The sequence below is a fragment of the Peromyscus eremicus genome, chromosome 3, assembly GCF_949786415.1.
Source record: "Peromyscus eremicus chromosome 3, PerEre_H2_v1, whole genome shotgun sequence".
NCBI classification, from domain to species: Eukaryota; Metazoa; Chordata; class Mammalia; order Rodentia; family Cricetidae; genus Peromyscus; species Peromyscus eremicus.
In genome coordinates, this window is record NC_081418.1 from 154887448 (window position 1) to 154914783 (window position 27336).

At 43.8% G+C, this 27336-nt stretch overlaps 3 protein-coding genes across 10 annotated transcripts in view; all 3 read left to right on the forward strand.

Moving 5' to 3' along the window:
- The window catches only part of Ppfibp1 (PPFIA binding protein 1), a 155364-nt gene extending 139449 nt beyond the window's left edge, over window positions 1-15915 (forward strand). For 4 of the 8 annotated variants that reach the window (XM_059256379.1, XM_059256382.1, XM_059256381.1 and 1 more), the window contains 13 exons: window positions 180-351; window positions 809-841; window positions 2942-3089; window positions 3364-3492; window positions 5060-5210; window positions 5924-6035; window positions 6142-6230; window positions 9521-9643; window positions 10143-10268; window positions 11252-11440; window positions 13397-13576; window positions 13912-13977; window positions 14073-15915. In XM_059256379.1, coding sequence (XP_059112362.1) covers window positions 180-351; window positions 809-841; window positions 2942-3089; window positions 3364-3492; window positions 5060-5210; window positions 5924-6035; window positions 6142-6230; window positions 9521-9643; window positions 10143-10268; window positions 11252-11440; window positions 13397-13576; window positions 13912-13977; window positions 14073-14159 — 1605 coding nt within the window. In that variant the 3' untranslated portion in view covers window positions 14160-15915. The remainder of the gene's footprint in view (window positions 1-179; window positions 352-808; window positions 842-2941; window positions 3090-3363; window positions 3493-5059; window positions 5211-5923; window positions 6036-6141; window positions 6231-9520; window positions 9644-10142; window positions 10269-11251; window positions 11441-13396; window positions 13577-13911; window positions 13978-14072) is intronic. The other 4 variants (XM_059256383.1, XM_059256385.1, XM_059256386.1 and 1 more) reach the window with 1 other exon arrangement.
- A 90-nt stretch (window positions 15916-16005) lies between these two features.
- Window positions 16006-17988, forward strand: Rep15 (RAB15 effector protein). Its single transcript, XM_059256391.1, has one exon. The coding sequence runs from the start codon at window positions 16573-16575 to the stop codon at window positions 17266-17268; it is 696 nt and encodes a 231-aa protein (XP_059112374.1). The 5' UTR covers window positions 16006-16572; the 3' UTR covers window positions 17269-17988.
- Window positions 17989-22200: 4212 nt separating this feature from the next.
- The window catches only part of Mrps35 (mitochondrial ribosomal protein S35), a 36215-nt gene continuing 31079 nt past the window's right edge, over window positions 22201-27336 (forward strand). Inside the window, exon 1 of the mRNA XM_059256392.1 lies at window positions 22201-22349. Coding sequence (XP_059112375.1) covers window positions 22244-22349 — 106 coding nt within the window. The 5' untranslated portion in view covers window positions 22201-22243. The remainder of the gene's footprint in view (window positions 22350-27336) is intronic.

The window sequence follows — 27336 nt, forward strand, 5'->3', positions numbered from 1 at the left end:
GTTAGATGTGTTCACTGTGTTGCTCTTTATTGCTTAGGCTTTCTTAATGTGTCACTTGATGTTGGTCTTAGTGTGTTCCTTCAGTGGTCTGTCCAGTGATGTGGCATTGAGTTGAGCCCAGCCTCCTGTCCTAAGGATTATGCATCCTAACACTCAGTTACCTCCTCATCACCCCTCAGGATAAAGCTCCACACGACAGCCGCACCTTTGGGACCCTGCCTCCCAAGGTTCCTGGACATGATGCCTCCATGGATGACAACCCCTTTGGCACTCGAAAAGCCAGGTCCTCCTTTGGCCGAGGCTTTTTTAAAATTAAAAGTAACAAGAGGACAGCAAGTGCACCAAACCTTGGTATGTGTGGCAAGGATACCCCGGTCCTGACCTTCCGGACAGAGGGGAATGCTTGGTTCCACCCATCTTTTGTTCATCTGTGGATACAATTCTCTTTCTCAGAAAGGAAGGTGAATGCCTTGGGGGCGGGGGATGTTAGCAAAAATGCTTCCATGGATTTAATTTTCAGTGTGAAGTCAGCTCTTACCCCATTCTGTCCAGTGATATAAATAGCAAAATGAAATCATCCTACCCCTGTGGTAGTCTGTGACTTTGTGTAGACAGTCTCCCCTCTGTGGTGGTGGGATGAATGAGTCCCCATGGATGACCCTGTACAGTTTGTATAGTCTTAGTGCATGCATGCATTCCTCCTATGGGCATTGCCTTGGAGGGAGGAGTCTGATCTGTTTCATTTTGTCATCCCTGTGTTCTCTCCCTTGGGCTGCGTGTGTTGTGTGCGTTGTTGGGATACCTGAAGATCGTAAACGAAGTGCCAGTGCACCCACCTTAGGTACCGTACCCCTGCATGCCAGCTTTCACCAGTGCTGCATTCCAAGCCATCTAATCCCCACTCTTGGCCTCTGTGGTCTCTACCAAGCAAGCTGGCTGCAATCAGAAAATGTAGTCTGTTCCAGAATATTCCTTCATCTTTGGCTAAAACAGACTCCACGGAGACTTTGCTTCTGAGCCTACATGCTGTTTTAACCAGTGCTATTGATACTTTTTAAGTAGCTCTGAGAGGCCCTAGAAATGCCCAGCAGCCTGCAGGGTGCAGGGCTGGAATGAACTGGTGTCATACATCCCAGCTCCCCGCACCCGTGACTGAACCGTCACCCACCAACTCTCCTTCCTCCTCCATGTGTTCATTTTCCCAACCTCCCCCCAAAACATCTGCTGCCAGGCAGGAGCTGACTTACTGCTCTTGGAGGAACATTCCGGAGATTTTATTACTTTGGTGTTGGGGATATTTAGTGATGACAGAGGTGACTTCACATGGTATCTGAGGAGTCTCCATCAGAGTGCTTTTAAGAGAAGTTCATTCTGTCTCCCTGTGGGAAATAGTGTGAAGAAAGTCTCCAAAAAAATAAATAAATAAATAAATAAAAGAAGTATGATGCTTTTTAAATGAGTTGGGCTAGGAACATTTTCAGGGTACCCATACCACTGTGGCTGTGGAGTGAGAGTGGATAGAGCCCCCTGGGTTCCCCTGAGGCTGTCACCTTGTATACATACCCAGTTGTTGACACACGTGTCCTTGCAGAGTGAGGTCATTCTCTTTGGAGCCTGAAGTGTTTGCAATGAGCGCTGGCTATACAGACTAAGCTCTTCTAGCTGGACAGCTACATTCAGCTACTCCTGTGTCTCTCTAGGGCAGTAGCCAATGCTTGTAGGCCAGTGCTGCTTATTGTAACCTGTAGTCACAGCTCTGCTTCACAGAAAATTCAACTTCTGCAACCTCTGCAAACCCTTCTGAGACATTTTCCTCGTTTGTTTGAACAAGTGTTATCTTCCTTTATAAATGTGAAGTTGACATTTTGGACCACAGCAGCCCTGTCTTGGCTTGTGGCTGTCCTTCAGGAATGGACAGTTGGTAGAGCTCACATCATGCATGTGTGGGTCTGCAGTGGCAAGTGTGGTGCGGCTCTTTCAAAGCCAAGTCAAGAAAGACTGATTTTACATCCAAGGAACACCTCACATTGTTCTCTCAGCAGCCAATATGTGATAGGCTAGGAGTTTTGCCCCCTTGAGACAGGGTCTCAGCTACAGCCTGGTCTGGCCTTGGACTCCTGGATTTAATGGGTGTGCACCACCATATTGGTGATTGCTCGTCCTCTGTAACTGATGTGATCTAAATGGCAAAGGAGAAGGAGTGTTAAGAAGAAAATGACATAGAATTTGAATTCAGTAGCAAATAAAATTTGAGAGAAGACTTTCAGGGAAACTAGAGGGTTTGATAAATCCCCTGTGTCCTTGGCACATTAAATTGGGACTCTGCATAGTCTGCGGGTATGGGGCTGGTGAGTGAGGTTGGGCTCAGAGGTTTGGGTGCCATCTGTCTATGAAAATCAAGCCATCCTTCAGTGCTGAACTTAGAACAGGGGAGCTCACTGCAAGCCTGAAGAGGCAACTAAGCAGAGTCTTGGTGTAAAATGCAGGAAGGATAGAAGATGGCAGGAAAGGGGGGTGGTGACCTTTGAGACTGTAGAGGCTAGCTGGACCAACACTAGGTTAGGCATAAGCTCATCATGAACTCATATCAGGAATGTAACAGTTCTGAGACATTTTATTTTAAAGAGTCCCACATTGTAGCCCACATTTATCTCACAATCAGTTCTCTTGTGTCAGCCTTCAGGTGGTGGATTTACATGTGTGCACTGCCACACTGACTCTGCCACACATTTTTAATCTCAAAGGGGTGACTGTAAGCTGATTAACTTTATGCAGGAGAGTAGGCTGTAGAGAGCATACACTTACATGCGTTTTTCATACTTAAGGGCACTCTTTGTAAATCACTGGTTTATAGACCCAAAGAATAGTTCTTAAGGGGCTAAAACCAAGAAGGTTAATATTTAGTTATATTCATATGGTCTTTATTCTATCCTTGGGACAGCTGAGACAGAAAAGGAGATAGCTGAGCACCTAGATTTGGCTGGCACATCTCGGCCAAAAGGTTCACAGGGGACCAGTCCTTTCCAGATGTCTCCGCCATCTCCAGATTCCAAAAAGAAGTCCAGAGGCATCATGAGACTCTTTGGGAAGTAAGTGGAAGGAAGGGCAGGTGGAGTACCTGACTCCTGTGTTGCTCAGTGCAGGGGATAATGGGAGGATTGACTGGCAATGGGCACTGAATCCTAAGGCTTCATGGAAAGAAGACTGATTTGGGATTCATTAACTCATTGGGCCTTGGCTAACATTTAAATTCAAATACCTGGGCTAATGACATACAAAACAAACAACAAAAAACCGCTATGATTAACCATCAAAGCAGAGGCCTCCTCAGGTCTAACATGACTGTGTGTGTTTTGTCTTCAGACTCAGGAGAAGCCAGTCGACAACGTTCAACCCAGATGACATGTCCCAACCCGAATTCAAAAGAGGAGGGACAAGGGCAACTGCAGGCCCCAGGCTTGGTTGGTCTCGAGATTTAGGGCAGTCCAACAGGTAAGAACACCTGTGGGGTCACTACTGTGGGTGTCCTGGCTTACTGCTGTGTCTGGTAGGAGTGGTCCTGTTCGTCAGTGGCTGATGACAACTGTGTTGGTGAGGGCTGTGTGAGCATGTGAGGTTTTGGGAACATGGACACTTCAGTGGTCCTTGGGCTTAATGTTTAATGTGGGGAGCCCCTGGAAGCATAGTCTTCTAAAGATGGGGCAGCCTAGTGGTTAGGACTGGGCCTAAGGGCTGGGCTTGTGGCTTAGTAGCAGAGACCTTGTCAGCATACATGGGGTCCTGGGTTCCAACATCAGAACTAAGAGGTGGGAGCAGGGTGGGGGTGGGGGTGGGGCGATAAAAATTGTGTTCTAGAGTCCAACCTCTCAGACTTGCTCTTTGGCCTCATTGGCCGCCAGCCAAGTGACCTTGATCTGTGGCTTCCACATTCTGCACCTACCCCAAAGGTGAGGATTGAGTTGATATGGGTCAAGTATCTGTCAAATAACAGCTGATCAATAAACATTAGCCTTTGGTGCAGTCTTTGAAAGTACTTAAAGACACATTCTATCAGAATTCCTAGGCTTATCAAGACCATACGTTGTTCTACCAAATAAGAAAATAAATGCCTCATTACACTGGATGGGGGAAAAGGCTGTACAATGTTTCATCATTAGGACTCCAAGAGCTTTCCTTGTGCTTTGTTGATGGCAGAACCAGTTTGGAGCCAACTATACTGACCTCCTGAGCATAAGAGGGTGGGGTTGGCAAACACCAAGGTGTTGATGCTGAGCCTTTTAAAAGAATAATCAGCTGGAAACAGACGCTCCCACACAGGTGGAGCCCTGGACACAGGTTTCATCAAGAAGTTCCCTTTGGCCTTCAGATAACAGATGTTCTCACTTGCCATATGTTCTCAAGCACAATAAAGAACTCCCTTGTGCTATTAAAAAAAAAAAAAAAAGTTTTGTCATGTGCACACTGGCGTCTGTGCATTCTCTCTCTCTCTCTCTCTCTCTCTCTCTCTCTCTCTCTCTCTCTCTCTCTCATACACACACACACACTATGAATTTTTTTTTAATTTAGCTATGTCACCCTTATATTTTTTTCTTTCAAGCTACAAAACTGTGTAAGTGAAAGAAAATACAAACTTTATTTGGAGAGTCCCTTCCTGTACTTAGCAGGAGTATATTATATTATCTTCTTGGTGATCTCTGCCAGAGAGAAACCATAATTCTGCCAGAGTGAATTCATATTAGACTTGAATTTCTCTCTGCCAAGTTGAGTGTTTCCTTTGGGAGTGTGCTCTTTGGATAGCATCGTTTGAATCTGACTTATATGGCTCATCTTGGTGTTATAGAGTGAGTTCTTTGTAGCTCCCATTGATCCTTTTACAGTTTCCTTTGAATTGAAAACAGGGATTTTAGAAGGTAATTTATCAATCTTGTACAGAAAATTAGGTTTTTCTTGGTTAAATGTGTGTCACCATGGAAATTCCATATAGATTGTACACACAGTTGCTCAGTATGGGCTGTTCAGCGTCAAGACTGGCTTAGGGTTGTTGTGTATTTTCCCACAGTGACCTGGATATGCCATTTGCCAAATGGACCAAGGAGCAAGTGTGCAGTTGGCTAGCAGAGCAAGGCTTGGGGTCCTACCTGAGTTCTGGCAAGCACTGGATTGTATCTGGCCAGACACTTTTGCAGGCTTCTCAACAAGACCTCGAGAAGGTAGCTACCTCTGTTTTGTTTGTGCATATGAAGAAGGGAATGTGGGTGTAGTTGGGGATCTAACTCCATGGTACAGCACTTGTCAGGCATGTGTGAGACCCAAGGTCCAATCCCCAGCAACACTCACCCCCAGCCCCTGCCAGAGTATGAGTCCTTAACTATTCTAAAACAAAGCAGTGTGAGTGGAACCCGTATTACTACTCTTGAAAAAGTATTAGCTTATGTAATTATATAGCTGTTATATATAATGAATAGACCTCATATCATGAATAGAGCTCATATGTCTCAGTCATTTTATAGACTACATTGACTTATGTTTTCAATGTAATATATGCAACTCAATTTTACTTCACAAAAGAATATTCTGTATTTTATGTTGTAATTATTAAACATTTGTATACAAAATAGGCGTAAAATCCCCATTACACACACATTCAACATTTTCTTTTTTACAAATAAAATAAATTCCTAGGCAATATCTAACATTCTACTCAGCCCATTGTGGTAGACTTGGGTTTTTTCTTCAGCAATGTTGTATTGGCCCCAAGTTCATACTATAATTTAATGTAGAATGGATTTATTAGCCTGAGGTAGTATTTTAACTTAATACAGAGCTGTTCTTGAAGTGCAGCTTCATTGTGGAGGATTCTGCATTCTTTGCTGGTGGGTCCAGCACTGATGAGTAGAATTCTAAGGTTCTGTTTATTATTCAGGAGCTTGGCATCAAGCATTCACTGCATCGCAAGAAGCTCCAGCTGGCCCTGCAGGCCCTGGGATCTGAAGAAGAGACCAACTATGGAAAGCTGGACTTCAACTGGGTCACTAGTAAGAGGCTCTTATGGGTGAAGAAGAATAAATATTGTCGAATTTTCTCCTTGATCAAGAAATAGGCATTTTGTAGATGGTAATGACACTGGCTTTTCTCCTTTAGGATGGCTGGATGATATTGGCCTCCCTCAGTACAAGACCCAGTTTGATGAAGGGCGGGTGGATGGTCGGATGCTGCATTACATGACTGTGGTAAGTGGCTCTCTATTTTAGGTGTTTCCTGAGAAGTTGATGTTGTAGGATTTGGCAATTGGCACAGCTTTGAGATAATTTGAAACCCAATTTCAGCCAGCAAAACTAAATTTAGCCTAAGCTGTCTACAGATTTGATATAGTCAATAAATTCTGAAGTGCACATTGTGAATGTTTGCGTTTTGTGATATGTGAATTACTTCTCTTAGAGAGGAGTGAAGCCCTGGTCATTTCTGCATTACCCTTTGTCCTGGCATTCACAAGGCCTGGCCGCCTCCTTTGCCTTTCTTTACATAACTTCCCTGAAACGCTTCTCACTTCAGATCAGTCCCATGAGGCGAGAGTTACTGGGGTGAAGGAGAGGAGGGGAGGCCTGGGCACAATTTCCTTCTCATTGAATATTTCTAGTCTTCCAGCCAGTGTATAGAAAGACCATTCCCTACTTAGAGCAGCGGGGAGATGGATTCCAGAACCTTGTTCTAGATTCCATAGCAGGATCAATGTTTCACATGAGATACTTTTATTTGAAGAGCATTTTGTAAACTAGGCAGCCCCACAGGTATTATCTTTGTTAAATAAGTGGAAATTAACCTGGTAAGTCCATAAAGATTTCTCACTGAAATTTGGGCTCAGCTCATAGGGTTTGTGTTCTTTTATCATTGAACCAAAGTACTTTCAAGCTTGGTTGCATGAACAGCCCTAATGAGTTTGGCACGTTTTATAGTCACTGTCTTTTTTTTTAAGCACGTATTCCTGGATGCTCAATTCTCAGATCACCCTTTAAGTTAGTATTATTATCATCTCCATCCTTAAGATGAGGAAACAAGGAATTGAGAGGTTCCCATAGTTACTAAGTGGTAGGGTGTCAGAGAGAATTTAAACACAGGCTGGTTCAGGGTCCTTCTCTTAATAGCTCACTGTTCCACCTGTGAGAGATAGAGTGACATTTGACTTGCCTCTGTCCATGCCCATGGGGTGTGATGGGTCAGATGTTCCATGGGAATTTGAGCAACTTCATACTTAAAAACCACAGAAAGCATGTGCAAGATCTTCATGCCTGAACGACACTGAGTCACTCAGGAAGGTGTGATCTGTGAGTCCCAAGTCAAAAGTCCCTCTTAGAATGTAGTCCCCTGCATTGGCTCCAGGAACAGAAAAAGGATCTGGCTGGGAAACTGGCAAAAACCAGGAAGTAACATGCCAATCTGGGAGCCAGTGAGATGGCTGGGCAGGTCACAGTGCTTGCTGTTTTAGCCGGATGACCCGAGTCCTGTCCCTGTGACCCATGGAAACCCTGTGACCCATGGCAAGGTGGACGGTGAGAACTGGCTCTGCAACGCTGTCCTCTAGTCTCCACGTGTGTGCTTGAGTCCCTCCATACACGCCGTACACATGCACTAGTGATAATAACAAATAAGCCCTAAAGTTAGCAAAAGCTGAATGAAACCTGTACTTTGTTTTATCTTTAATTAGTTAGTTTCTTAATTTTGATGTGTGCCACACTTTCATAAAATGTGACTATCAGGAGAAACTATAAAATGTACATAGAACTCTACACTATCTAGAAATCATTGTTTAAGTCTAAAATTATTTTAAAATATTTATTTATTTGCTTTTTCTATTTTTTATTTTTTTGGAATGGGATCTCACTGTGTAGCTTCTGGCTGTCTTGGAACTCACAGAGATCTGCCTGCCTCTGTCTTCTGAGTGCTGGGATTACAGGCATGCACTACAATGCCCAGACTTAAAAGGCTTTTTTGTTGTTGTTGTTTTCTTTTGTTTTGTTTTACAAGATTTTATTTATTATGTATACAGTGTTCTGTGTGTATGCTTGCACACCAGAAGAGGGCACAAGATCTCATTACAGATGGTTGTGAGCCACCATGTGGTTGCTGGAAATTGAACTCAGAACCTCTGAAAGAGCAGGCAGTGCTCTTAACCTTTGAGCCATCTCTCCAGCCCTTTAAAAAGGGTTTTAAATGAAAGCAATCCTTGTAAAAATTCTTCAGATATATTTTCAGAAGTATACATTTAGATGTTTCCTAATTTGATAGACTTTAGTTAAATGAAAGTAGCCTATACTTGAAATGTTTGGAATGAGTATCGCAATTTTAGATTAATATATGTTAAATGCTTTTTCTAATTTATCGTAAGATACTAATTTTAATAAATTAATCCTACAAAAATTTAGGAAATAATTTTTGCTCAGTAGCCTCAAGGATAAACCACTAACTTTTTTTTTTTTTTTTTTTTTTTTTTTTTTTTTTTTTTTTTTGGTTTTTCGAGACAGGGTTTCTCTGTGTAGCTTTGCGCCTTTCCTGGAACTCACTTGGTAGTCCAGGCTGGCCTCGAACTCACAGAGATCCGCCTGGCTCTGCCTCCCGAGTGCTGGGATTAAAGGCGTGCGCCACCACCGCCCGGCTAAACCACTAACTTTTTATTTTCACTCTTAAAAACATTTTTATAGTAAGTTAATTTCTTTGACTTTTTTTTTTTTTTTCACAAGAAATGTGTTATCAGTAAGATATGCTGTGTGCCTACATGGGCAGCCCTCTGCTTATTCTCTGGGTGTGTTTAGAAGATTTATCTCAGCACTGCCCTGAAATCACCTACTGCTGAAATAATTTGTTTAGGTGTGTTGGGCATGTTTGAAATTGCTCTTTAGGGCCTCAGACTGCCCAAAGAGTTTCCTTGAAGAAGTTGATTGGTAATATGTTGAAACTTAAAAGTCTTAATTTCTTTTCTCTTTTACTATTACCCACACCTTGCACTGAGGGATATGATTTTTCCAACAGTCACCATGTCTGCTAGGTGAAGCAAATAACTCAGACCAGGAACTTAGCAGGCCAGGAAGCTTGGTCCTAAGTGAACATTCTGGCTTAGTGGTCTGCTGAGAGAAAGGGAGGGCTATGTGGCTGCTGACCTTCAGGCGTTTGAGTGTCTACTTTGCTTGCAGAGCGAGTTCTGGGGACTAAGGAGGAAAGAGGAATTCCTTGAGGCCCAGCACCACAGCACTCAATCTCAGCTGCTCCTGAGGTGGAGGCAGGGGGACCTTGAGTTGAGGCTAGCCTGGTTGCAAAGAGACTGTCCCTCCCTGCCCCCCAATAAATGGCAGGTTGTCTTTTGTAGTGACCAGTGGGTGCTTTTCAGAGCCCTGGTATGACGCTGTCCTACCAGAGCGTCAGCAAGAGTGAGAAAGAGGTTTGGGGGAAAATAGGAATTTGAGGTTCTAGGGAGGGTTGTGGAGAACTGCTGTGGGCCAGCACAGTGAGCTCCTCACTTCTCCTGCAGGGTGACCTGCTGTCCCTGAAGGTTGTGAGTGTGCTGCACCACCTCAGCATCAAAAGGGCCATCCAAGTCCTGAGGATCAACAACTTCGAGCCAAACTGCCTGCGGAGGCGGCCATCTGACGAGGTAGCGTTTCAGACAGAAAGTTTGCACACATGAACTTGACAGTCTGTGTGTGAAAACTCTTTCTCTTGGAAGCTGCAGGGAGAGCTGGTTTCCTTAGCCTCGTTCCCGACTCACTGACTTCGTGGGCTTTGCTTTCTTGTGTCCCTCCCTGTTATTCCCATGAAGATTCCACTGAGTCACTGAGGCCACAGGTTGTTTCTCTGCGTCCTCCTGTTCATGGCTGTACTTTTTACTGCCACCTCAGGCCACAGAGTAAAATGTCACTGTAGATATTTCCTTTACCCTTTCTTACTACTGCATAAAAAAGCTTGAATCTGTGGTATAAGTTCTCTCAAAGAGCAGTCAAATTAGCAAACACTTGTTTTGCCTTTTCTTTGAATAGTTCATGGGACACCAGACAGTATGCTTTCCAGGCCAGACCTGTTAGACTGCATGTGTAGGTTTAGTATCTCAGTCCTGCCATCAGCATCTGAAGTATAATGTGTGTTTGTTTTCACAGAATGGCATCACCCCATCTGAGGTTCAGCAGTGGACCAATCATCGTGTGATGGAGTGGCTACGCTCCGTGGACTTGGCAGAATATGCCCCCAATCTCAGAGGCAGTGGTGTCCATGGAGGGCTCATGGTAAAGCTCTCTTCAGTTTGAAATTGACTGCTTGCTTGGTTTCCTTTAGTCCAAAGGGTGAACAGTCTTGATCTGAAATCTGCATTGCCTTAAAACCTGTGACTTTGGTGTTTCCACGTCACAAGTGGAAAATTCTACGTGGTAGACCAGGTCTTGTGTACTAGAAGAGTGGTATCAAGTTGTCATGAGGCTGTGCGTATACAAAGCATAAGTAAATCTGCGTTGCCACTTGGTGGCATTACTGGTGAAATCATTACTTCATGCTGATATTCCAGAATCTAAACGCTGGTTCCAGCGTTGTGGGAAGGGACACTCATCTTGCAGCAGTTGTTTTTAGTGATCCTGAGGTGCCTGGTCCCAGCCCTCCTGTGTTTACGCTAGATCTCTCTTGGATACTACATCGTTAGTGTCTTTCTCTAAACTAGGTTTATGCCCGTTTCTTTTCACTGCTCTTTAGTATTGAATGACATGCAGCAGCCATCTCTCATACGATCGTGGTTTTTAAACTCCTGTGCAGACACAGGCCCTATTTCTGCACATCAGTGTTCCATGGTGGCTTCAGAGGCGGCAGCAGCGTTCCAGACAGACAGACTGCTGCACTGCATTCCCTGAAGCCTGGCTTACACCACCAGTTTGCCCACTGACTCAGGCACGGTGATGAGTCCAGGTTGGAGAGGCAGCTCAGAGCACTGGCTACTCTTGCAGAGGACCTGGGTTCAGTTCCCAGCACCAACATGGTAGCCAGTGACCATCTGTGACTCCTGTTCCAGAGGATCTGACACCTTCTTCTAGCCTCTGGGCACTGTACACATGTATTCATACATACATGTAGGCAAATGCTTTTCCACATAATAAATAAATAAATCTAAAAAAAAAAAATCAAAGTCCTTGCCCTCAGCTGTACTTTTCCAAACACTAAAGTACTTCCACTACAACTATATATGACCTATGGTACCTTTTACCAATACCAATTTTTCTTACAGGTTCTTGAGCCTCGTTTTAATGTGGAAACTATGGCTCAGTTATTGAACATTCCACCAAATAAAACCTTGTTGCGTAGACATTTGGCCACCCATTTCAACCTTCTGATTGGTGCTGAGGCCCAGCACCAGAAGCGAGATGCCATGGAGTTACCAGATTATGTACTGCTAACAGCTACTGCCAAAGTGAAGGTTGGTTCAAGTTTGTGGTATTTAATCATTGCGTGATGTTTGCAAAGGCTCCATTATTCCATTTTTTAAGATTTTCTCATTTTTATTAATGAGTTTAAAAGTCTATACACACACATATTTATGAATTTCAAGAGCGATTAAGGGACTGCATGTTTGAAATTTTCTGCTGAAGTTGTTTATATTATTAGAGTTAAAGATCACGTTGGCTTCTGTCGTCAGTGTATTGCCAAACCTCAGGTCTATGACGTGGGCCCAATTTACCATTGCAATGTTTTCGCTTTCCTGTTGGTAAATAGGTATAAGAGGGGGACTTAGGGTGGGAATAACTGAGTGGTGAACACATGCCTGGTAGGTATGAGGCCTGGGGTTGGTCTCCAGTGCTGCTAATATGTAAATGACCAATAGAAAGTTTTCTCCTTGCATGTATTAGGAAGGTTTCTCCTTGTACATATTAGGGCAGTTTCTCTTTGCACATATTAGGATGGCTTCTCCTTGCACATATTAGGATAGTTTCTCCATGTACATATTAGGAAGGTTTCTCCTTACACATATTAGGACGGTTTTTCCTTGCATGTGTTAGGAGGTTTCTCCATGCACATATTAGGACAGTTTCTCCATGCACATATTGGGAAGATTTCTCCTTGCACATATTAGGACAGTTTCTCCATGCACATATTAGGACAGTTTCTCCTTGCACATATTAGGATGGTTTCTTCTTGCATGTGTTAGGAGGTTTCTTCTTGCATGTATTAGGTTTTTCCATGCACATATTAGGACGGTTTCTCCTTGCACATAGTAGAAAGTTTTCTCCTTGCACATATTAGGAAGGTTTCTTCTCAATGTACATATTAAGAAGGTTTCTCCTTACATATATTAGGAGGCTTTTTCCTTATACATATTCAGCTTGTTTGGTTTATAAGTCAGAAAAATCTTAAGGAGAGAGTCAAAACCAGAGGTTGTTATACCTGCCTGTCATCCCAGCATACAAGAGGCTGAGGCAGGAGGATTACAAATCCAGGGTTGGTCTGAGCTATGCATTAAGACCCTGGGGTGCTTTTTACTTACCAGAGTGTGTGGGTTGTAGAAGATTACTTTTTCTTCTTTTGAGTTAGTCCTACATTAACTTGTCTGTATGTGTTATTTCTACATCCTTGATGTGAAGACAACTTATGGGTTCTCCCAGAAACATATGCCAAGCTCTCGTTGTTTGTTTTTACCCTGTCTGCTTTTGGATTCCTTTCTCCTTGGGGTCTGTGCAGTGACTAAGATGAAGTTTCTCTCCAAGAGTGTGAATTCCTTTACCACTCACCAGTCTTACTACGAAGCAGAACAGGCAAACAAAATAGTCACAGCTTTATTATTATCTGCCATCCCTTCCTCCCTCTTCCTTCCCTCTTCTCCATCCAACTTCGGATTAAACCTAGGGTCTTAATCATATTGGGCAAGTGCTCTACCATGACCTACACACCCCAGTCTGCCCCCTCCTTTTAATTTTTTTTTTAAATTTTGAGTCAGGCTCTTATTAAGTTGCCCAGGCAGGCATGAAGCCTGTGATTCTCCTGCCTCAGCTCCCAAGTAGCTGTGACTGCCGGCAGGCCTGTGCTGCTAGACCAGTTAGGGCCACTGGCCTTTACTGATCTTAGATTAAATAGCCTTGCAAAATTTGACTCATCCCTGAGAGGCAGTCTATTGTGTGAAGTCCTGTCTAATCCAAACAAAGGATTTTGACATGTCCAGCCTGTGGCATAACAGTGAGATGCACCTTTTGAGAGTTATACCAAGATCATTTATGCATTGCTTGTGTGTCCAGGATACTTCTGGTCTTCTTGAGATCATTTGATCATCCAAGTTGTTTCCTTTGTGAGATGAAGTGAATAATTAACTTATACATGTTATTAGTCCTTTGTCATAGGAGTTTTATCAAATTTCTGGGTGTCTTTTTGTTTGCTTTTAAAGCCAAAGAAACTGACCTTTAGCAACTTTGGGAATCTGAGGAAGAAGAAGCATGAAGATGGAGAGGAATATGTTTGTCCAATGGACCTGGGCCAGGCATCGGGGAGTAGCTCCCAGAAGGGGCTGAGAGCTGGCTTGGACATGCGCCTGTATGAAGAGGATGATTTAGATCGGTTAGAGCAGGTAAGCCCTCAGACGTGCCACGAAAGCTTTGGACACTGTCCCTCATGGAGTTTGCTGTCTTCACATGCCTGAAAATAAAAATAGTGAAGTATTCTGAATACCTACAGCTTGCTGCTACTTCCTGGTACTGTCCTAAGCACTTGGCATGCTTTCTTATTGGTTCTGACTTAAGACTTTGAAAGTGTTTTCAGGGGAAGCTGAGGCACAGAAGCCCTGCTGCCCCTGCTGCTCCTGCTGCATTCGGTGTCTCTTACGTACTTTGTACTTTCATTCATTCGTCTGCAATTTTGGAATTGTACAAATGATTTTGTCACATTATGGCTTGTTCTTGACAGATGGAAGATTCAGAAGGGACAGTGAGACAGATAGGTGCATTTTCTGAAGGCATCAACAATCTCACAGTAAGTTGAAAATGTTAGTCTAAAAGTATCCTGTTGGCAGGTGTGTGGTGCCGAGCTCGGGACTCAGTGTGTAACTTGCTGCTCTTGTTTTCTAGCACATGTTAAAGGAAGACGACATGTTTAAAGATTTTGCTGCCCGCTCCCCCAGTGCCAGCATCACAGATGAAGACTCCAACGTTTGACAGAGCGCCTGAGCGAGTACCAGGAGCATGGGTGTCATTTTCCAGTTGTTTTCCAAATAGCATGTACAACAGGTGACAGGTTGTGCATTGTTTATTGTTCCGACTTCTGCTCACTCAGAAGTGGAACTGTAGTGCAGGGGAACAGTGCCAATTCTGAAGATGCTGAGAAAAATGAGACACTGGTGAAGGAAGTATGCTTGCTCTGCCTCTATTTAATGTAAAGTCTGTGATATATTCTATTTAAAGTGTCGTATTCAAGGTTGGGTATTTTACCAGAGTGCTACATTCACAACCAGGATGGAGGGTTTGGCCACATCAGTGTTCACGGCAGCCGTCTAAGCTGAGCACGCTGCTCTCCAGATCCAAGTGCTCACCACATTTGGTGCCGCTAAATGCCAGCTGCACCTCCACTTGCCTCTGGCTGTCTTATTTTTATATATTTTTCTAAATATGTGTATATATACAGTATATAGAAAACAGAACTTTTATTTTGTGACACAAGAATCAAAAGGTCATATTAAAAACAAAGAAACCCAGTGTTCTCAATTTTTATATACCAGCTGATTCCTGAAGATATCAGAGTCCTCTTTTTCCCTCCATTGATAAATTTTAAGTCATTCAGACTTTTGCTTCTTTGATTCCCACAAAATTGCAGAGTAGCTTAGAAGCTTCAGCTTGAATTTTGACTCCATTGGCTTTATAATGGATCCTTTGGATGCACTCATATTCCCCTCAGAAAAGTTTTTGTTAGAATGACTTTGGAAAAACCAAAACAGAACCTTTACATGTTAAGTTTCTTATTTTCTTCTTTGCTAAATGCACCATTACATTGAACTGAGGAGTCTGCCTAGCCATGCCGAGTGTCGACTGATGGGGCTTCATGTAATTTCAATCAGGATCCAAACACTCTGAAGCTGCAGAATGCTTTTTAATGGTTTTTCTGTCCAATAGCATATTGCTCATGTTTTCTGTAATACAAAGCCCAAAAGCCCTTTGTAAAGAACATAGAAAGCTGAAAGCAGCTGTTCCTGTGGCATGTGTATATGTGTGTTTTTAGCAGTGTTGGAGACAATCTGTTTTTCATTCAGGGCTGCACACACTGTCTACAGACAGGAGCTCACACACTGGGGTACAGGTGGGCAGTTCAGTCTATGGTAATAGACTTGGTGATAACCATTTCTAAATGTCAGCTGTATTCCTTTTATATGCTCAGCAGGTTATGAAGCTGTTCATTGTGAAGCTTGTAACGCTGCTCTTTCTTTCTTTTTTTGGTTTTTCGAGACAGGGTTTCTCTGTGTAGCTTTGGAGCCTGTCCTGGAACTCCCTCTATAGACCAGGCTGGCCTTGAACTCAGAGAGATCCACCTGCCTCTGCCTCCCGAGTGCTGGGATTAAAGGTATGCGTCACCACCACCTGGCTACTGTTCTTTATTTCTAACTAAAATTATCTGATGCTAACAGTGAGTTCCTTTGAATGCTCCCATTCATGATTTGATGACTATATTGGCTTCTTCCTGTATTGGGTTTTAGTTAAATATGAATAAATATCACCATTTGGAAAGCTCAATTTGATATTAGAATCTGCTTGAAAATATAAGCAGACTGTTAACAGATGCCAAATATTTTTTATTAAGGACAATTAACAACTGATGATATGTGATAAAGTTAAAAACTTTTGATTATATATTTTATTTACAAAAGTATTATACACTGTTGGCATTACCTTATGAAAGGAAATAAAGTCAATTGATAATTGCCTTGTGTTTTAAATTGTCATTATTTAATATTACTTTGTTCAGAATAACAAAGCCTTGGCTTCTGGTAGAAAAACGGGCTCTTGTATGTAGACTTGCATATGTTTGTTTGAGTTGAGTTCACAGCATGAATCACAAACAAATTGAGATCTCTCCTTAAGTATCTATAAAAGGAAACATGAGAAACATACTTGGGGAATGAAGGGTCAGGCAGAAGTGGCGTGCAAACTTGGAGATATTGTGTGGAGTAAAAGGCTGTACGACTCTAACCTGTACACTCACATACTGGTTTTCATTTGACTATTTTTTGGACAAAGGAACCACATCTAGGAAGAGTTTATCAAAGATCAGAAGTAGCTTGTCCATAATGTGGAGAGGAACAGGTGTTCTGTGTGAAGTTGTCATCTGTCACTTGACAGGCAGCAGGAATCTGTTTGAGCACCACACACCCAGTTGACAAACAGGAAGCCCTCCCTCACATGCTTGTCCAGCCAGGTCTGTATGGCTAGCCACACCAAAGAAGCTGTGACATTAGGAAGCTGGTGACCGTCTTAACAGACTTGGCTTCGATGAAGGAGATCTCCTCTGAAAAAGAAGCAATTCCCGGTGACAGTCACATGTCTGGTAGCTAAGGGGAGCATCTGCTGGTGCAGGGGGACCATGGGGCAAAAGGTCTCACAGCAGATGGCTCCAGAGGCCAGCCAGGAGGTTCTCCCCATGTGTGAGGTGGTAAGCGCAGCTGTTGCCCATGCAGCACAGAAGGTGAAGGAGTACCTGGGGTTTGAGTACCCTCTGAGCAGACTCGGCCTTGCAGCAAGTACACTGAGTGAAATCTTCCTCGTCCACTTCATCGCTTTCTGCCAGGAAAGGGGGGCTGATGAGTGGCTCACCACCACCAAGATGACCAAGCATCAGGCCTTGCTGTTTGGAGCAGACTGGATTTGGACCTTCTGGGGACCTGAGAAGCAAATACGGCTTCAGGTGGCTGTGCAGACCTTGAGGATGGCTTCTCCTCTTCCTCTGAGGGACCCAAAGTCCTGTGAGTCAAGGAGAGAGGAGTCTTGGAAAAAAGGCAGATTTGATAAGCTGGCAGAGTTCTGTAACTTGGTGGGAGAGGACTGTTTGGGCCTGTTTATCGTCTTCAGTGTGCCTGGAAAGACTAAAGCCATCAGAGGTGTTGTTCTGGAGAGTGTCACAAATGAGATGGTGGAGAGCCATCTGTCAGGACGCAAGGCTGTGGAACAGTTTGTGCTGGAGACGGAAGATTGTGTCTCCATCAAGGAGCTGCTGAGAAACTGTCTGAGTAAAAGAGATGGGCTGAGTGACATGGGCAAGGTTTATATTAGCATTCTCTAAACTGGACATATTGCTGTGACTGGTATGTAAGATAAAACAGAAAAACAAAATCTGCAGGATGGGGTTAGCCCCCCACATTGACTGAAAGTGATTACTTGGGTCAAAACTTGTTAGTGTCACAATTATGGAAAGGAAAAAACCCTCTAGCGGGGGTTTGGGGAAACTTAGTCTTTGTTTATTCAAAAATAAAAAATTGGGGGAGAAAATGATAAAGTTATACATAAATTTTGATTTGCAAAACAGAAGTTGTCTTTGAACTAGTCTTATAGTCACAAGCATAAAATGTTATTGCTATTGTTGGGAGAGCAACTACTGAGCAGGTGTAAGGACATTTGGGGTGCGCCAGTCTTCCCACGGCTAGTCCTCTGAGCCTCACCTCCACTCACGCTTCTTCCCAGCAACTCTGCACGTAAAGGACTTTCAAAGGATTTAACTTAGGATCCGACTGAGTGTTAGCTTCACCCATGATTTACTATGTCATCTGTGAAAGAATTCCTTGTTACAATATCTGTAATTACAATAAGGAATGTGTTTTCAAACAGAACAGTCATTTTTGCTTAAAAGTCTATCTAGGCTTAACATTACAAGGAATAATGGCCACTATTTATTGAACCTCATGTTGGGCCCACTGATTTGATTATATTTTCATAATTTGTGCATAAGGCTCTAATAAGAAGTAGATATTTGTTTCTATTTGTCAAATCAAAGATGTATGTAATTCCCAAGGCATGAGCTGTTAATCTGTGAGCTGGATTTTCTCAAGTTGCATGTTTCTCCCTCAGACTTCAGCCCTTTCCACCCTATTCTGGGACTCGGGCATCCAGTTATAAATACCCAGTGGGTTGCCAACAGTGCCTATCGAATCGGCCTTCCTCTGACTCCAACCTTCTCAACAGGCCAGTGTCACTTCCCAGGGTGCTTTGGTGATCCTTTCTGCTTTGTCCCGTTCCTGCCTCCACCCCACTGTATAAATGTCTTTTCTTCTGTTAAACTTCTGAGATGTGCCATTTGATTTCTTCTAGAATCCTAATGCCTTCTGGTTTTTCCATTCAAAGGTTAAGGATGAAAGGAGTGGAAAGGATGTGACCCATACCTGTACTGGGGAGGTTGAGGTGGGAAAATTCCCACAAATTCATAGCAAAATAAAGATGGGGCTGGGCGGTAGTGGTGCACACCTTTAATCCCAGCACTCAGGAGGCAGAGGCAGGCGGATCTCTGTGAGTTCGAAGCCAGTCTGGTCTACAAAGCGAGTTCCAGGACAGGCTCCAAAGCTACACTGAGAAACCCTTTGTTGAAAAAAAACCAAACCAAACAAAAAACCCAAAGATGACAACTCCTTATTTTGTAATGCTGTATTGATGATCTGAAATCCAGAGTCTTTGGTGTTTAGCACTAATCTAGTCCCACTGAGTCTCTCTCCTGCCTAGCACACAGGATGTGCAGAGAACACAGACAGATGTTACTTCAGTATGGGCAAAGCCTACAGAGCCCACTCTTGTTTTCTATCCTCTGAGCCTTGTGTTCAAATGTGAATACACCTTGCAAGTTTAAGAAACAGTGGCCCCTAAGCCCTCCCTATTAGGAGTGGTCACTCAGACAAGTCCTGGGGAAAGCCAGGGAAAAAGTTTTGTAATCCCTGTGGCACCTTTTTGCTTCAGGGAAGAAATGAGTACACAGCCTTTTCCACCTTTCTTTTCCATCCTTGAAACATGTATTCAGCTGAAGCCCTCTCCTTAAGGAAGTTAGAATGAGGAAGAACTAGAAGCCAGTCATATTCTGGAAATTGGAATGAGATGCCGTGTTTAATATTGCAGTAAACGAGTGGTAATACACACGATTACTTATCAATTTAACTTTAAACAAAGTAAGATAGGGCTGAGGATAAAGCTCAGTGGTAGATTGCTTGCCTAATGTACAAAAGGCCTTCATCTCCCAGCACTACAAAAAATGAACATTAAGGAATAGGGAATGCTGATAGCTTCATTTCTCCCTCTGGTGGCATGGTATTTGTGATGATGGTTAACCACAAATAGTTAACTTAGCTGGATTTAGAATTTCCAAGGAAATACACTTCTGGATGTGGGTGGGAGTTTGGAAGAACTATGGTGAACGTGGGCAGCACCATCCCATGGCCTGCGGGCCTTAGACTGAATAAAAAGGAGAAAGAGAGCTGAGCACCAGCATTCATGACTGCTTTCTGACTGGGGAGGCTGCTCATCAATAGCCTCAGAATCCTGTTGCCATGATGCACTCAGACAGTGAGCTAAAATACCCCCTTCTTCCTTAAGTCAAGCATTTTGTCACAGCATTGAGAAGAGAAGGTACTACCACTACCGTACCATACTCACACCATAGAATATACAACTGCTTTTGCCTTGTATCCAATGAGCATGTTCCTTTAAAAAGGGGGGGGGGTAGTATTAAATGGATAGGTTTATTCACAGATGTAGCCTAGTCTGGCTTTGAACTTGGAATCCTCCTGCCTCAAACTCTGAAATTCTGGGTCCCCTCCAAAAAAAACCCACCAGAAATAGGGCTGGCAAGATGAATCAGTGGTAAGGGGCCTTACTTCCAAGTCTGACCACCAGAGTTCAATACCTGGGACTCAAAAAGTGGAAGGAGAGAACTAATTCTGACCACATGAATGATGTGCACATGTGCGCACACACGAGCTTTTTAAATTAAAAACATACAAACAAACACAAATAGTGCTAAAAAGTAATGTTCAAAAGACACCTAGACTAATAGACAAACACAGAGTGAGGAGGCTAAGATATATTTTAAATCTCTTAAGGTAGTTTTAATGTTCAACCAAGATTGAGACCCATGTTTTCTTTTTTTCCCTTTTGAGACATGGTCTCACTGTGCATCACTGGCTGACTTAGAATTCACTCTGTAGACCAGGCTGGCCTCCAATATACAGAGATCCACCTGCCTCTGCCTTCTGAGTGCTGGGGTTAAAGGTGTGTGCCACGATGCCCAGTTGAGACCCACTTTTTCTTTTTAAGTTTATTTATTTGCTTATTTATTTGTTTTATATGCATGGGTGTTTTGCCTGCATGTGTGCATATGTACACCATGCATGCCTGGTGCCTGTGGAAACCAGTAGAGGGTGTTGTAATGAATTACAGATGGCTGTGAGCCACTATATGGATGCTGGGAATCAAAAGTATCCTCTGGAAGTGCAGTCACTGTTCTGAATTGCTAAGCCATCTCCCCCAGTCCCCCCATCACCATCCATGTTTTCTTTAGTAGCTCCCTCTATCACATGACATAACCAATGCTGTTCTGGTGGCTGAATAGGCTGCGTGGATATTTGCACTATACTTGGAAATGGATGTACTTTGTTCACATACTTTTTATAAAGAACTTAGTTTTTATTAAAAGTTATCTCTCATATCAACCTAGGCTTTAAAAGAAGTAAAAGACCATTTAAAAAGAAGGCCTGATCTCCAAAGTGAGTTCCAGGAAAGGCACAAAGCTACACAGAGAAACCCTGTCTTGAAAAAAAAAAAAAAAAACAAAAACAAAAAAAAAATGAAGGCTTAGTAGTTCAAGTTGTTCTACTCAGAATTACCTATGTAATCTGTAGGGATCAATGAAAACTGAAAATGTATAGCCCCTTTCAGAACTTGATATGAACTTTAAGTCAGTAGGAGAGGGGCATTAAACTAAGCACAGGACCCTCTAAATGCAAATCATGTGTCCCAAAGGCCTTTTCCTGGCCTTTGTATCATTTTAAATTATTTAGTTTAGAAGGTTGAGAAGGTATTTTTTATTGTGGATGAGGGATTGTACCTCCAAAATCCTTTCCAAGTAAAAAAATTACATAGAGTTTAGAAACTTCTACTGGCAAACCAATACATGCTTTACACTATAAAATATCTTTGCCTACTGATGTTATAAAGGGGTTACTTCTTGTAAAGATTATTTTTGATTGTGGTGTGTGTGTGTGTGTGTCCATGGAAGCCAGATCCCCTGAAGCTGGAGTTACCAGAGGTTGTGAGCCTTTCCACATCGGTGCTAGGAATCCAGCTCTGCAGGAATAATACATGAAAAGACAGGTCAAAATCTAAATTCAAACAATCTAGTTCAGAAGGCCATTTCTTTAAACTGCTGGGGGATGCAGCCATGCCCCTGCCCCTCCTGGCCAGGTGCTTGTTACTTATATGCTTGAAAACTTGCTGTCATTTAAGAAGTGTAAGGGCTGGTGAAATAATAAAGCGGTAAGCCTTACCACTAGAGTTGGGATCCCTGAACCTGGGTGGTGAAGAGAGAGAACCAAAGAACCAATTCCCTTAAACTGCTCTCTTACTAGTGTGGGTCTACACACACACACACACACACACACACACACACACACACACACGTAATTTAAAAATATATAAAATGTAAAGCTAGATGTTATGCCCCATACCTATAATGCCAGCACTTGGAAGACTGGGGCAGGATGATTGAAAAGAAAAAGGAAAAAGGAACGAACGAACGAAAGAATCAAAGAACGAAAGGAAGGAAGAAAGGAAGGAAATGGAAGAAAGAAAAAAATGGGGCTGAAGAGGTAGCCCATCGGTTAAGCAGAGGCTGCTCTTCCCGGTGACCAGGTTCAATTTCCAGCAACCACACAAAAAGCTCACAACTGCTCTAATTCCATGCCCTCTGCTGGCCGCTGTGGGCAATGCAGGCACATGGTGCTGAGCTATGCAGGCAAACGCCAATATACATAAAATGCATAAATAAAAAGGAAAGGAGGAAAATGTCTTAGAGCAGCCATTGTTTAAAAAGTCAAACAAACAGAGCAGTCGACGGAGACTGCGAGACTTGTGGGTCACAGACGCCACCCACACCACACCAGCCCTCTGGGAGCCATAGCTCCGCCAGCCCTTTGCCTAGCGCACTTCCGTTCCCACGTCACGCACTTCCGGTCCCCGCCCCATCCCGACGGCGTGTTTCCCCTCCGGCCCGCCGGTCTGCAGCCATGGCGGTCGCGGCGCTGCAGCTGAGGCAGATCCTGTGCCCGGGGGCGCGCGCCCTGCGCACCTTCGCCTCAGCGGCCAGGCCCGCGGACTCGGGAGCCGGCCCGCGTGAGTGTGGGTGCGCCGCCGCGGGCTGGGGAGAGGGGAGGGCGCGCGCCCCGTGACCTTCCTCCTGTCGTTCCTCAGCCCCGTGTGCACCGCGCGACCAACGGGCGAGCGTTCACTGAGGCCGGCCGCTGTGCCCGGACGGGGTGACCCCCAGGGCCCGGGCGGCGGGGAGCACTGCGGTGTGAGAGGCCATGCAGACGTGGGGCTAGAGTGAATGCAGCGACGGGAGCTGCGTGCACGAGTGGGTCACCGGAGAGGCTCACCCGGGAGCGGACACCTGCAGCCCCGGACCTCTTCCCCAGCTCCCTCTCCTGCAGGGCCTGCCCACGCCTTCATCCTTCCGCTCTTGCTCTCCTGAAGTCCCTTTCACAGCAAACCTTGTTGAAAATCTACCCACAGATGGTTTTTGGATAAGTTACAGATTCCTTAATACATCAATCATAGTGGCTCGTCATGGTCTTAAGATGTGTCCATCTCCAGATTTTCATTCTTTTATTTTCATAATTGGAAATGTGCTAGGCAGAGTTGCAGAGGCTGGTATACTAGTGAAGTTCACACTCAGCGTGTACACAAGTAAACAGTTACCATAAAATTTATTGTTATGAAGAATAAGAAAGCAGAATATTGAGACTGATGTGCTGTTGAAGAAGCGGCTCACCAGGTAGGATAAGGTGGTGAGGAGAGACCTCAGAGGAAAAGACATTTGAACAGTCAAGTGAAGGAAGAGGAGGAGGGCCCACCTGACCTGCCTTGTGAGCAAAGGGGCGAGTGGTAGTCCAAGAATTAGAGTGGTGGTCTGAATTTTCAGGGTTTGGAGGCATTTGGTTTTGATTTGGGCTTGGATTTTGTTAGAAGTGGAGGGTCACACTAGAACAGACATAAAACTTGTACTTGTAAGAGGTCACTGGCAGCTGTGTGGTGAACTCACTTCAGTAGGGTAGACTGCAAGACCAGTGTGGAGGCTGCTGGTATTCTAAATGAGAGGATGGTAATAATGCAGGGGGGTTGGTTTGTAGGATGTATTTTGAAGGGAAAGCCAGTAGGATTTATTGATGGATTTGATGTGAGCCTTGAGGGGTGTATCTCAAGGAAGCCGGGTCGATCCTTGCCTGAGCCATTGGATGAGTGTCAGTACCACCTACAGGGATTGAAAAGAAGAAGGAAGTCAAGGCCAAGCCTGCCTTGTCATTGCAGCACATTAGATAGCTTGGCTCTTCTTTTCAGTTGTCTGTTCCTTTTCCAGTGTCAGCCACACTGAGTTTGAGTTTACTTGTTTCCACATTCTGTGCATTCTCTTTCTAACAGGGAAGCTATTCTACAGCACCAGGTCAAATAAAAGGGGGCATTTGGTGCTGTGGACTAAATGCAGACGTGGCCAGGTGCTTAGCATTATTCCTGCTTCTCAGTAGTAAGTGTCTTGGGGTGTGAAGGACTCAGTGTGATGCTTCAGGTATTCCTAATCTGCATCAATGAAGAGGGAATGATGCTCATTGCTTTGTGGATTCAGTCTACATATGAGTAGTATCATAAAAGGGCCATGCAGTGTCTCCTCATAGCAGTGACTAAGCGTTACCGCTTCGAAGTTCGTGCTTTCTTAAATGTTTGTCCACAGCTCTTTACCTTCTGACCAAGGGGTATCTCTTCAGGATGTAGGAGTACTCCTAGTTCCATCATCGGAAGAGGAATTCTCTGAGAAATTCAAGCAAGCACACTTCAATGCCCCCAGTCCGCTGCAGGACCATGGGCTGTGCCTAGTGAGAGCTCAGGTACCAAGCATCTGGGGTTCCTAGAATTCTCTCATCACCCACTAGCTCAGAGTGGAATTCCTACCGTGACCTGATTTGGAGTTTTTCTGGATGAAAACATCCAAGCTATAGATTCTCAGCAAGGAGAATAAAATGTATAATCAGTGTTATATAGTCTAGTTGAGAGGCAAGTACTGCCTTAAAAGTTTATTTTTCTAAAACCCAAAGAATGAAATGTTACAAAGTTGTAAAAATATGGACTCCTTCCTGAATCCGATGTCATTCTTATGCAGGGCAATGCTAACCTCTGGGTTGATCCAGTTTTGCTTTATGGGCTGCTGAAGCATTCTCTGCTGTCTTCAGACATTTTCTCACCAGCCTGTTTTCATGGCTACTTCCCACTAGCCCTCAAGCTTTAGCTTAAAGTGTGTGTCCTCTGGAGATATTGCCCACCTTATCATTGGTGTTCTCCAGAAAGAACGAACCTGTGGACTGGATGGATGGGCATAGGGTATTGCAGTGACAGATTTGACCATATTTTAGGGAGGATTGTGGAAGGACTTTGGAACTTTGGGTTAGAAGAGCCATTGAGTATTGAGAGCTCAGTGGGCTGTTCTGTCAGAGCTTTGAAGATAAGAATGGTGAGAGCAGTGTAGAAGATGGAGCCTTGGCTTGTGAATTTTCAGAGGGAAGCAATGATTCTACTGGGCCATTTATATCAAGAATCTGTGGTATCCGGTCTGCTGGAGCTGACCAGAACGAGGGGCGGTGGTGGCCCACGCCTTTAATCCCAGGACTTGGGAGGCAGAGGCAGGTGGATCTCTGTGAGTGGGAGAGCCTGGTCTACAAAGCAGATGCCAGGACTCTTACACAGAGAAACCCTATCTCGAGAAACCACAAAAACAAACAAACAAAAAACCAAACCAAAACAAAAAACAACCACCAAGAGACCAGAACAACTGAAGTAAAGCCTTTGTTTTACTGAAACAATTGATGCTAATTAGCTGGCCCTGAGAAATTAGCAGTGGTTCAGAAGAGACTGGCATCATTGAGGTGAAATCTTCTGGGAGGTGTTTCCCAAGAGTCAGCACACAAAAGCTGTGTTCCAGAGGCAGCCAAGGTTGTACCTCCCTTGGCAGCCGAACTTGTAAGAGTCTCTCAGGTGCTACTGGTTTTGAAGGCATGGAGAGGTCATGAAAAGCAGCAGAGGCCTGGCACCATGACAGGCCAAGAGAGGCCATTGAAGGTACAGCTGGAGTAGCAATGGAAGCCCAGGATTGGAGGGGTCTTTGCTCCATGAAGAGAGCCCAGGAGAGGCTATGAGTAAAAGTGCGGCCTAACACTTTGAGATGCTGCTACCATGGGATGGCCACCAGAAGCAGCAGCCGGTATGGGGTGGGGCCGGCCTGAGCCTAGAAGACAGTCTGTCTGTGCTGCAGAGGGCGGAGCCAGAGAAGTGACCCCATCCACTGGAGGAGTCCAGAAGATCATGAGTGAATCACATATAACTGATCATTGAGTTGTTTATAATTTTGGAGTTTGGTTTTGCTTTGTTCAGGTTGTAACTCTGCCCTGGTTCTTCCCTCTTCAAGTAAGAAAGTACTTGCTTTTGATTTTACAGGAGCCCACAGCTGAGAGACTGAGATTTTAGGTTTTAAAAGAGACTTTGGATTTTCAAAGAGACTGAATTTTAAAGTGTTTTTTAATTTGTAAAGGCTGTGGGTTTTGGAAAGTTTGTATATTGTTTTGTATTGTGATTTTGATGTTAATATGTGGTTTTGGGAATGAACTAGAAAGGAAAAGTTATGACTTAACAGTGATATGTTTGTGTGTCAAGTTGACAAGGAGTGAATTGTCCTGGCTAGTTTTATATCAGCTTGATACAAGATAGAGTCATCTGAAAGGGAAGAACCTCATTTGGGAAAATGTCTCCATAAGATGCAGCTGTAGGACATTTTCTTAATTAGTGATTAATTGGGGAGGGCCTAGCCCATTGTGGGTGATGCCACCTCTGGACTGATGGTCCTGGGTTCTATAAGAAAGCAGGCTGAGCAAGCCATGAGGAGCAAGCCAGTAAGCAGCACCCCTCTGTGGCCTCTGCATCAGCTCCTGCCTCCAGAGGTACCTGCCTTGTTTGAGTTCCTGTCCTGGTTTCTTTCAATGATGAACTATGAAGTGGAAGTGTAAGCCAAATAAACTTTCTCCCCAAGTTGCTTTTTGGTCCTGGTGTTTGATTGCGGCAATAGAAACCCTAATTAGAATAAGTGTATAAACTGAAAAGGGATTCCATAGAAGACTTAACTCTTGCGGTGACAGAGATGGAGACATCCCATGACAGACCATTTGCAGGCCAGCAACACAGGTATCGGCAGTGGGGCCCAGACCATCCGCAGGCTAGCAACAATATTGAGAGCAAAAGCTGTATTGTATGCATTACTGTGTTCCTAGTTTGTGATAAATAGTAGCAATTAATTTTTGAAAGAATGAGCATTGTGGGATGAATAGACATATGTCCAATGAAGAAAAGAGGGAAAGGGAAGAGCCAGGATCATGGGAGGGAGGCGTGGTCCAAGTAGAGAACCGAGTTGAGAGATCAACTGAAAGGCCTGGGAAGCACATTGCAGCTGTGGAGCTCTCATAGGTGAGACCAGAGACAGTGGACCAGACCGTGAGGAATCTTATATGCTGTGCTGCAGTGACCTTCATTTCTTGTCCTTTGGTTTTCTTGAATATAAGTGGCCTCTAAGAGGACAAAAATGATATTTGTATTTGAAATAATAAGAAAGGCTAAATGAAGTGATAATGAGTAGTCTTGCGTAGACTGTACATGTAAAAGTACTTAGTAATGTAGCTATTTCTACAGCAAAGCATTCATTATGACATGCATAAAATAAGCTATGTTAAAAGTACTTTTGGTATGTGAGGAATCATCTACAGTCCTGTGACTTAAGTGTTCTGTTCATGAGTTTGTTATTAGTAATTTTTGTCATTGGACATTTCAAATCAGTTACCTTTAAAGATTCAAATACTAAGTACTAATACTGTGCTACAAACTTTAAAATTAGTGCAAGTATTTTGTTAGCTGAGTGTGGATATTGTACTTTTATAATCTCAGCTCTTGGGAGACTGAAGCAGAAGGAGTGCAACAAGTTAAGGACTAGCCTGGGCTGCAGTGTAAGACCCTCTCACATAAAGGGAAGGCGGTATTTCTCTCGATGAGTTCTCTGTATCATTGCCATGGA